This window comes from Colias eurytheme, chromosome 16, assembly GCF_061535395.1.
Source record: "Colias eurytheme isolate Ceu_HAF_F1 chromosome 16, ilColEury1 Martin Lab GWU primary, whole genome shotgun sequence".
Taxonomy (NCBI): domain Eukaryota; kingdom Metazoa; phylum Arthropoda; class Insecta; order Lepidoptera; family Pieridae; genus Colias; species Colias eurytheme.
In genome coordinates this window covers 2901982-2913282 of record NC_142995.1, presented here as the reverse complement: position 1 = coordinate 2913282, position 11301 = coordinate 2901982, and the positions used below count along the sequence as shown (strand labels likewise).

Genomic DNA, 11301 nt, shown 5'->3' with positions numbered 1-11301 from the left:
TTTTATAATGTAAGTACAGTGTAAACTCTATATATAACGTCACTTAAGGGACCGTGCATTTTTCGACGTTATAGAGAGTGGTCGTTAAATGGAGAGAAAGGGAAAATTGCATGATTGGTCCCGAGACAGGAATATTATTTACATTGCCTATGAAACCATGTTATCATCGCTTGATCAAGGTCTTCATATTGAGGTTTCTTCAATTTTTTGGCAGATCGTCCATCTTCTTCGGCATGCAGAATTTTTTCTTTATTTTTCTACGACTGCATTTCTGAGAATCTTCGGTATGTCAGTAAAAAAGAATGTAAACAACTACATTTTCATTGATTTCGGCAACTTAGTCAGTACTTCCTAGTCCTAGTTCCTAGTTATAATGTCTTATTGTGGTCGTTAATTAGAGTGAGCGTGATGCTATATGGAGTGTATTATTGTATAGACAACAATATAAACCAACCAAAGTCGAGAAATCTTGACGTTATACGGAGTTTGACGTTAAATGGAGTGTCGTTATATAGAGTTTACACTGTATCTAAATTTCACTAATAAGATGACAATGTTCTTTCGAATTTCATGTGCTCGTTATTTATTACAAAACTATCGATCAACATTATGAAAACTTTAAACATATTATATTAGACAATTTTAAAGCAATAGAAATGTGTTTAGAATGTGTTTAAACACAACACGCTTGGCAAATGTTTACGGGACGCAAATATAAATTGATTCAGGCAACACCCTATACTGCAAAAATGTCCAATCTAAATTTACCTATACATACAGAAAAAAGTAATCTAGGTATTTTTATTTATCAGTTACCTTAAATAGTTTCCCACGTTTATTAATTACGTAATTTAAAATACCTTTATGAAGCCGAAATATGTTAAATTAAACCTAACTATTTTATTAGCACCTGCTAGTTAGTATTTTTAATGACGGTTAGTAGGATAGGATTTGAAAATTTTCACAACTTTAATTGACAATAATTATAACAAAATAAACTGTTTAATGCTATTATAACTACAATTACTTTTTAGTTACACCGTACATTTCCTACTGAATCTTAATTTTACTATTAAACGTAAGTAAAAGGAATGTTGCACTAATTATACCTACATAATATTATAATATTCATAGTATGAAAGGAAAAAACTTCGTCTCGTCGTCGGTTCTTCTCCAATAAAATGTATCAAAAGTAAAAAGAGCCCTTTTACATAAAACCTCTTAACAATATCTTTCATTTTACTGCTAATTTATTATCTATATAACACAAGGTTACTATTTTTTGTTGTTACTATTAATTCTATTATTTTATTTTGGTTAATAAATAAAAATAATTAGTGAATCTTAATAAATTAAAAGTAAAAAGATTTGTACTACACATATTTCATTAAATAATAAATTGATAAAACATTATTAGTTGTCTACATCATATTGGCACCATAATGGCGGGGAAATGATTAAATAAAAGGAAAAACGTAGCTGAGTATGAAATATAGATACCATTCATTGGATACAATAAGAAACTAGACTCACAAACGCCTATATAACGGATACGCGTACAATAACTTGTACACATAAGTTTAAATCATTCATTCAATTTTACACCTTATTTAGTTACAATTATGTTCTAAGTATATTGTATGCGGTCATTAGAAAACTCTGCCTAATAGACATGTAAGCAGAGATTTTCTTCAGACGACTTTTAAGTACGATTGTGATTCTAGTTGTTTGTTTTGTCGATAGTGATAATAATAATTTAAAATAACAATTCGACGAGATTACAATATTGAGCAAAAAATAACACAGATAATATCGACGTTACATACAGTTTGTTTATATTTTTTAATATTCGAAAAAGCATTGAAAATGTATACAATTAAAGGGAGATAATAAATACATATTTACATATTTTCCCATAGAACTGTGAAAATGCAATTATGATATTTTTTATTGCTCTAAGTTCTAAGGTTGGTAAGTAATTGATATTATATATATTATAGATACACTACTTATATTTAAGAACTTATTTATTCTCGACTGCCATACACCATTGATTAGAATAAATTATTTCGCAAGGAAGACTTAATTTTTCACATTATTACTTCATACAATAATATTTCTATACCGATAAAATTTATGTACTTATAGATATTTTAAAATTTTTATATCTTAATTATTTTCTGTAAGTACTTGTTATAAACATACACGCAAAATTCATAAATCGCCTAAATTTTAAAAGGAAAATATAGGTAATAATAAAACGTAAACAAATTATTTAAAACAACTACATTTTAAATCTGTTGATAGTTACTTGATCAAATAAATACATATTTGTTGACTACAGACTAAATACATATATTAGAAAAAAAATATATATTTATATATAAAGAATCCGTAACCATATCAACATCAAATTATGTATCAAGCCAATACGGTTAAAATGCAACATAATGTTACTACATAAAATTCCAATTCTTGAATGTCTAAATTTGTATTTGCATTACATTTATTATAATAATCTCTCACTCGCATCACATTCTGTGCAATACATATTTTAGTTTGGAAATTTATGAGCACTGTAAAATATTTAATTATAATTTACCTTCCCAAAATAAATATCACGAAAACACTCCTCCTACTACATATAAATAAATTCATAATCAACCTTTATTTCCAATTTATTATTACAAATCGATATGTTTACATTATGGCACAGTTAGACGAAGTGTCGTCGTGCGTTTGTTGCTTTTCCTGCAGTATATTAGTTACTGCTGGTTCGGGCATTGTTACCGGTGAATCCTTTCTAACTGATTTGACTTCTTGAGCATTTTGTGGTTGCGGCAGTTTTGGTTCCTGTGCCTGTTTCGGTTCTGCGTTAAGTGAGCCCGTACTGGGTGTACGCACTCGAGTCTGTACCATGGACATGCGACGTTCGCGCGCGTTGATGATCGATGTCAAAAATGGTATCTGGTTGCTGATCGCTAGCATGAAGGGTTTGTAGCCGATGCTGAAAAGAAAAATTCAATGATTATAATTCATGCTGTTTGTATTTTTGAAGTAAAACTTCTTTAGGCGCGACTAGGGAGTAACTCAGATTTTTTTTCTGACGGAAGTAACGCTGTGTAGTTTCCGCCATTTAAAAATAATAATTCTGATTGGTTGTAAGTATATGTCATATACTACACGCTTCTTGACTTATACGCCAGCTAGTGGCAAATATCATAATCAATTAGGATTATTTATTTTCAAATTTTCAAACGGATCAATTGTGAATAGCAAAGTGAATGAAAAATTCAACAGTTTTAAAAACATTATTTTAAATTGCAAAATTTTTTGAAAATCTCTAAATATACTTGTTTATTTATTACTTTTAAAATAAGTAAATTAAAAATAAATTTTCTGACAATTGCGACATTTTATAATATTCAATAACAAGGTTATATTGACATGTGCGTTTTACTTCAATCGCGCGTATAGGTTACACGCACACACTTTTTTTTTATGATAAATGCTCATTTTTTCGCTTTTTTTAAATATAGTTTTTGAACATTAACAGAAATTAATTGTATGAATACTTCACGCCTTTCCCTATCAGGACAGTAGTGTGAAATGTAGCAGGACACGTTGACGTCGTGCGCGCGCCTTTTCTTGTGTGCGCACGTGCATGTAAATGCGTGCACATCTGTGCGTACGCGTCTGTGTGTGTGTGCGAGCGCGTCTGTGTGTGTGTTTGCACGAGTATAGGCGTGTGCACGGCAGTTTTTGTATATACACTCACCACTCCTCGTCCGCCCAGCGCGTGAGGTCAGCGAGCGCATTAAGCAGGCTGACTGACGTGTGTGTGTATGTGTCCTTATGTGTTTGTGCGTGTACACATGACCACGTGTATATGCGTGCTCCTATATATGTGCATGTATACACTCACCACTGCTCGTCCGCCCAGCGCGTGAGGTCAGCTAGCGCATTCCGCAGCCGGCGCGCGGCGGGCAGGCTGACGTCGTGCGCGCGCGCCGCGTTGGCGCAGCGCAGCACCGCGAGCGCGTCACGCAGCGCCACCGCCACCACCAGCGCCCACTCCACTGTATACACTCACCACTGCTCGTCCGCCCAGCGCGTGAGGTCAGCTAGCGCATTCCGCAGCCGGCGCGCGGCGGGCAGGCTGACGTCGTGCGCGCGCGCCGCGTTGGCGCAGCGCAGCACCGCGAGCGCGTCACGCAGCGCCACCGCCACCACCAGCGCCCACTCCACTGTATACACTCACCACTGCTCGTCCGCCCAGCGCGTGAGGTCAGCTAGCGCATTCCGCAGCCGGCGCGCGGCGGGCAGGCTGACGTCGTGCGCGCGCGCCGCGTTGGCGCAGCGCAGCACCGCGAGCGCGTCACGCAGCGCCACCGCCACCACCAGCGCCCACTCCACTGTATACACTCACCACTGCTCGTCCGCCCAGCGCGTGAGGTCAGCTAGCGCATTCCGCAGCCGGCGCGCGGCGGGCAGGCTGACGTCGTGCGCGCGCGCCGCGTTGGCGCAGCGCAGCACCGCGAGCGCGTCACGCAGCGCCACCGCCACCACCAGCGCCCACTCCACTGTATACACTCACCACTGCTCGTCCGCCCAGCGCGTGAGGTCAGCTAGCGCATTCCGCAGCCGGCGCGCGGCGGGCAGGCTGACGTCGTGCGCGCGCGCCGCGTTGGCGCAGCGCAGCACCGCGAGCGCGTCACGCAGCGCCACCGCCACCACCAGCGCCCACTCCACTGTATACACTCACCACTGCTCGTCCGCCCAGCGCGTGAGGTCAGCTAGCGCATTCCGCAGCCGGCGCGCGGCGGGCAGGCTGACGTCGTGCGCGCGCGCCGCGTTGGCGCAGCGCAGCACCGCGAGCGCGTCACGCAGCGCCACCGCCACCACCAGCGCCCACTCCACTGTATACACTCACCACTGCTCGTCCGCCCAGCGCGTGAGGTCAGCTAGCGCATTCCGCAGCCGGCGCGCGGCGGGCAGGCTGACGTCGTGCGCGCGCGCCGCGTTGGCGCAGCGCAGCACCGCGAGCGCGTCACGCAGCGCCACCGCCACCACCAGCGCCCACTCCACTGTATACACTCACCACTGCTCGTCCGCCCAGCGCGTGAGGTCAGCTAGCGCATTCCGCAGCCGGCGCGCGGCGGGCAGGCTGACGTCGTGCGCGCGCGCCGCGTTGGCGCAGCGCAGCACCGCGAGCGCGTCACGCAGCGCCACCGCCACCACCAGCGCCCACTCCACTGTATACACTCACCACTGCTCGTCCGCCCAGCGCGTGAGGTCAGCTAGCGCATTCCGCAGCCGGCGCGCGGCGGGCAGGCTGACGTCGTGCGCGCGCGCCGCGTTGGCGCAGCGCAGCACCGCGAGCGCGTCACGCAGCGCCACCGCCACCACCAGCGCCCACTCCACTGTATACACTCACCACTGCTCGTCCGCCCAGCGCGTGAGGTCAGCTAGCGCATTCCGCAGCCGGCGCGCGGCGGGCAGGCTGACGTCGTGCGCGCGCGCCGCGTTGGCGCAGCGCAGCACCGCGAGCGCGTCACGCAGCGCCACCGCCACCACCAGCGCCCACTCCACTGTATACACTCACCACTGCTCGTCCGCCCAGCGCGTGAGGTCAGCTAGCGCATTCCGCAGCCGGCGCGCGGCGGGCAGGCTGACGTCGTGCGCGCGCGCCGCGTTGGCGCAGCGCAGCACCGCGAGCGCGTCACGCAGCGCCACCGCCACCACCAGCGCCCACTCCACTGTATACACTCACCACTGCTCGTCCGCCCAGCGCGTGAGGTCAGCTAGCGCATTCCGCAGCCGGCGCGCGGCGGGCAGGCTGACGTCGTGCGCGCGCGCCGCGTTGGCGCAGCGCAGCACCGCGAGCGCGTCACGCAGCGCCACCGCCACCACCAGCGCCCACTCCACTGTATACACTCACCACTGCTCGTCCGCCCAGCGCGTGAGGTCAGCTAGCGCATTCCGCAGCCGGCGCGCGGCGGGCAGGCTGACGTCGTGCGCGCGCGCCGCGTTGGCGCAGCGCAGCACCGCGAGCGCGTCACGCAGCGCCACCGCCACCACCAGCGCCCACTCCACTGTATACACTCACCACTGCTCGTCCGCCCAGCGCGTGAGGTCAGCTAGCGCATTCCGCAGCCGGCGCGCGGCGGGCAGGCTGACGTCGTGCGCGCGCGCCGCGTTGGCGCAGCGCAGCACCGCGAGCGCGTCACGCAGCGCCACCGCCACCACCAGCGCCCACTCCACTGTATACACTCACCACTGCTCGTCCGCCCAGCGCGTGAGGTCAGCTAGCGCATTCCGCAGCCGGCGCGCGGCGGGCAGGCTGACGTCGTGCGCGCGCGCCGCGTTGGCGCAGCGCAGCACCGCGAGCGCGTCACGCAGCGCCACCGCCACCACCAGCGCCCACTCCACTGTATACACTCACCACTGCTCGTCCGCCCAGCGCGTGAGGTCAGCTAGCGCATTCCGCAGCCGGCGCGCGGCGGGCAGGCTGACGTCGTGCGCGCGCGCCGCGTTGGCGCAGCGCAGCACCGCGAGCGCGTCACGCAGCGCCACCGCCACCACCAGCGCCCACTCCACTGTATACACTCACCACTGCTCGTCCGCCCAGCGCGTGAGGTCAGCTAGCGCATTCCGCAGCCGGCGCGCGGCGGGCAGGCTGACGTCGTGCGCGCGCGCCGCGTTGGCGCAGCGCAGCACCGCGAGCGCGTCACGCAGCGCCACCGCCACCACCAGCGCCCACTCCACTGTATACACTCACCACTGCTCGTCCGCCCAGCGCGTGAGGTCAGCTAGCGCATTCCGCAGCCGGCGCGCGGCGGGCAGGCTGACGTCGTGCGCGCGCGCCGCGTTGGCGCAGCGCAGCACCGCGAGCGCGTCACGCAGCGCCACCGCCACCACCAGCGCCCACTCCACTGTATACACTCACCACTGCTCGTCCGCCCAGCGCGTGAGGTCAGCTAGCGCATTCCGCAGCCGGCGCGCGGCGGGCAGGCTGACGTCGTGCGCGCGCGCCGCGTTGGCGCAGCGCAGCACCGCGAGCGCGTCACGCAGCGCCACCGCCACCACCAGCGCCCACTCCACACAGCACGCCTCCGTCATTAGCTGCAGGTAGTATCTGTAATTGCGACACGATCTTATCAAATTTTGGTTAAAAATCAACACGATCATTTTGTGAAACAATCAATAGTCGATACTCCTCCACTGATACATATAACACACTTATGGTATGTTATTTGTAAAAATTCAATGAGTTTTCTATGCAACTTAATTACCTTAAATACCAAAATCAGATTAAAAACGAAAAACAATTATTTTTCAATGCTTAGTGTATACGTAAGGCGCTGACTCCACGAGCGAGAGAATCGCGGCGATATTATCGTCGTGCCACGTATTTCTATACACTCTCTATGGAACCGTCTCCACACGGCGATATTATCGCCGCGATGCGACGAGTGGCAATGAGCGTGCGAAACGTCATTACATCGTCGCTAGCCCGCCGCGACTAGCAACGGGCCCGCTGCGCGCTCGCGACGATCGCGCAGCGGGCGCGCTGTCAAACGCAGTATCATTTCAGCGTTGCTCGTAGTTCTCTTCAAGGAAACGTGGCGATACCGTAACGAGTCGCCGCGGAAACGCTGCGATTCCGTTACGACTCACGACGATACGCGGCGGAATTATCGCTCGTTCGTGGAGATTATCCGACGATATAAGGGCGGACTCGTCGCGATTCTCTCGCTCGTGGAGTCAGCGCCTAAGTGTATACGTAAATGTGTACGAGTGTGTGCACGTATATGTGAGTGCGCGTGCATTTGTGTGTACGTGTGTGTTTGTACGCGTGCATTTATTTTCGAGTTGTATGCGTATGCGTATGTGTGTATGCGTATATTTGTGTGTGTGTACGTATCTGCGCGTGTATGTGTGTGTGTGTCACCTGAGCTGCACGTGCGCGCTGTGGTCGCCGCGCTCGGCCTGGTGCAGGTGCAGGCGCTCCATGAGCGCGGCGTAGCGCCGCTCCTCGCCCTCCGCCTCGCCCCACGCCACGCCGCCGCCCTCCGCCACGCTGCCCTCGCCCAACGAACTGCATACGTACCAAAAAACACAACTTATTGAAGTGAAACTTCTTTATCGGGGTTGGAAAAAAATTAGTGTAACATTTTTTCGTTACCCGTGACATTTTTCCGTTACGCGCCATCTTGTTCTTATCCCTACCACGCGTGATTCGACGTATTTCTGTCAAGTTGCATGTAGTAAATTATTTTTTGAAAAATAAGGTTATAAAGAAGTTTCACTTCTTACGTGTATACACTAGTACACGCACACATTTTTTTTTGAAATTATAATAAGTCTTGACATACAGGTTTTAACCTAGTTTGGGAGTCTTCAATATCACGAAGGTAAAATGAGATGTCAATAAATAATTTTTATTTATTTATTATTTAATACAACTTTGAAAAACAACTTTGCCCCGATTCGACAATGATGACGTAGCCTACATGGCTTAATATATTCAATTTTTACTTCGTATTGAAATTTTTAAATACAAAAAATATTCGATTCGGTCCAGATATTTACATGTTATATCTCAACATACCTACATGTAACCAGTAAAATTTTCAAAATTTCTATCATTTAATTTACTTTTCTATGTTCAAAAACGCAATTAAGTATCAATTTAATTAGGGTCTCCACTCACCTAACAGGTCCAGGTGAACGTGGCGCTCCAGCGAGCGGCAATGCGGCACGAAGCGAGAGGCTCATGTACCCGCTGTCGCCGCACTGACTGCCGCCCTCCACTGAGGTGCTGTATGTGCCTAAACGTAAAAAATATCAGTGAAAACAAAAATAATAATCAGTCACGAGAACTGCGGATACAAATGAAAAATGTGTGCGTGTACTAGTGTACACACGTAAGAAGTGAAACTTCTTTATGACCTTATTTTTCAAAAAAATAATTTACTATATGCAACTTTACAGAAATACGTCGAATCACGCGTGGTTTTTTTTTTTTTTTTTTTTTTTTTATAATGAATAGGCAGACGTTTGACCACGATCCCACCTGATGGGAAGCGGCGATGTGGTCTACTTGGATGCACGTCTGCCTAGAAGAAGCCTGTTCACCCTCGATTTGAAAAGGTCCAGATTGTATTGTGCGGGAAATATGGAGCTAGGGAGAGAGTTCCATTCCTTAGCCGTTTTCATTAAGAAAGATGACTCGAAGCGACGTGTTCTAATAGGAGGGATATCTACAACATAAGGATGGAATCCCTCGCCACGTCTCGAATTGCGGTTGAGGAATGGAGATGAAGGGATAAGGTTGTGCAACCCGTACGCACACTCACCGAAATGTAACCTATAAAACACCGAAAGACATGCCACCTCACGACGATGCTCAAGGCTCAAGAGACGAGACTCGACTAATGAGGGGTTGTTTATTATACGTTTGGCACGTCTTTCGATCGAATCCAAAGCTCCAAGGTGGCATCTAGCTGCGCCTGCCCACAAGTGACTACAATATTCAACACAGGATCGGACTTGAGCTTGGTAGAGATTAAGAAGCTGCCTTGGTGTGAAATATTGTCTAACCTTGTTAAGGATTCCGAGCTTTTTAGCAGCTAGATGGGCCTTGGATTCGATAAACTGCCCGAAGTTGAGTGAGGACGTTAATGTAACACCAAGCAACTCCAGGCAGTCGGTTATTGGTAGAGATACACCGCGGAAAGTCGGAGTATTTGTGAAGGTGCTCCGTTTGGAAGAAAATAAGCACGCCTGGGTTTTTGAAGCATTAAAACCGACTAGATTGGCATCGCCCCAATCGGAGACAGCCCGAAGAGTTCGGTTCAAACGCTCCAACATGTCCTCCCGTAGTAATTCAGTTTCGGCCTTTGATGTGCGGGCACTGGATTTGTAACTCTCGTGGTAGGGATAAGAAAAAGATGGCGCGTAACGAAAATATGTTACACAAAATTTTTTTCCAATCCCGGTAAAGAAGTTTCTCTTCAAAAACTTATACCTTGAAATTTTAGCACCTAAATATAATTTCATAAAATTAGTATGTTGGTGACGCGTACCCGTAGAATTTTGAAAATCAAAACTTTTTCACGTCTTAATTTCATTGTCATATGTGTATTGTATTGCACACAAAACCATCAATTAATAACACAATCCAAATAAATAATATAATTTAATCAATTAAAGAGTTTGGAGATTTTAAAAGAGCATGTAATTCGTAAATACAGGGATTTAAATAGTTGTTAATGAATACAAAAATTGCTTGTTTGAAGTTAAGGATACATTTAAAAACTTAAAATTGAATGCAGTCTTATTGTAAATTAAATAAACATACTAACTGAATTTCAACCTTATCTACTTCTACAATGTAACGTCCTCCCATTTAACCAACGAAATTCCAAATACACTCACTCTGCACAACACTGCTCTTCCTTTGCACGTACGCGTCTTCCGTAGCCGTCGGGTAGGGCCAATTAAAGTCCTCATGCAGCCGCTTCAAGCACACAACAGCGCTGTCAACCCTTGCTGCCCTTTCCCTTTCACCGGCCAACCAAGCCACCAAGTGCAAATCCAGCGCTGCAGCTAGACGGCCTAGAGATACTAGACGCGCTGTAGAGAGCAGGAGCCGAGCGTGACGTTGGATCATCATGTCTATGAAGAACTCCTCTGCGGTGCCGTTGTATGACTCTCTGCAAATAAGATAATATGTTTATTCTTTAAAATTATATGTTAAGAAAAAGTGTAACTATCGAATTTTTAGTTTTCTCGGTAGAAACTAAAATCCGAATCAAATTGTTGACAAGAAAAAAAAGTTTTGAGTTAGAGTTCTAACAGACGAACGGCAAGTTATGAACGGCTGAGGCTACTTGAGCCGTCGCCACCTGTCAACGGCAGTCGTCGAATCGTCGGCGGCAGCAGTTAATACGTCGACGGCTGCCGTCGACATGTGGCAACGCTTGCAGTTTGACGTTTGACGGCATCCGTTTTTGCCGTCGTAAAGAAAGAAATAAATAAATTAAAGTTTTTAACAATGAAATGAAATAATAACTAAAATTTAAATAACAATGAAATTTTACTTATAATACTTTTACAGAAATAAAAAATTCAAATGTCGAAAAAAACACATCGAAAGTTTATGAATGCAATTCAGTAATGAAAAAGATGGTAAATTGGTCAAACAATATTAATATTACTTTAACAAATTAACAAGACAACATTTTTAAAATTTTATTATTTATTTTTAGTATGCAGTTACACAGATAACAAACA

The 11301-nt window shown here is 46.8% G+C and overlaps 1 protein-coding gene and 1 long non-coding RNA gene across 2 annotated transcripts in view; both read right to left on the bottom strand.

The window, feature by feature from the left end:
• Window positions 1-2351: 2351 nt before the first annotated feature.
• On the bottom strand, window positions 2352-4094 carry LOC149901640 (uncharacterized). The gene is made up of 2 exons (XR_016457592.1): window positions 3926-4094; window positions 2352-3007 (listed from the first exon to the last, which is right to left on the bottom strand). It is a non-coding gene; the product is annotated as an uncharacterized LOC149901640 (long non-coding RNA).
• A 2851-nt stretch (window positions 4095-6945) lies between these two features.
• The window catches only part of Rich (Guanine nucleotide exchange factor subunit Rich), a 41666-nt gene continuing 37310 nt past the window's right edge, over window positions 6946-11301 (bottom strand). The window contains exons 23-26 of the mRNA XM_090111149.1: window positions 10444-10721; window positions 8717-8834; window positions 7955-8101; window positions 6946-7138 (exon numbers count right to left, since the gene is read on the bottom strand). Of these exons, the coding sequence (XP_089967275.1) occupies window positions 6946-7138; window positions 7955-8101; window positions 8717-8834; window positions 10444-10721 (736 nt within the window). The remainder of the gene's footprint in view (window positions 7139-7954; window positions 8102-8716; window positions 8835-10443; window positions 10722-11301) is intronic.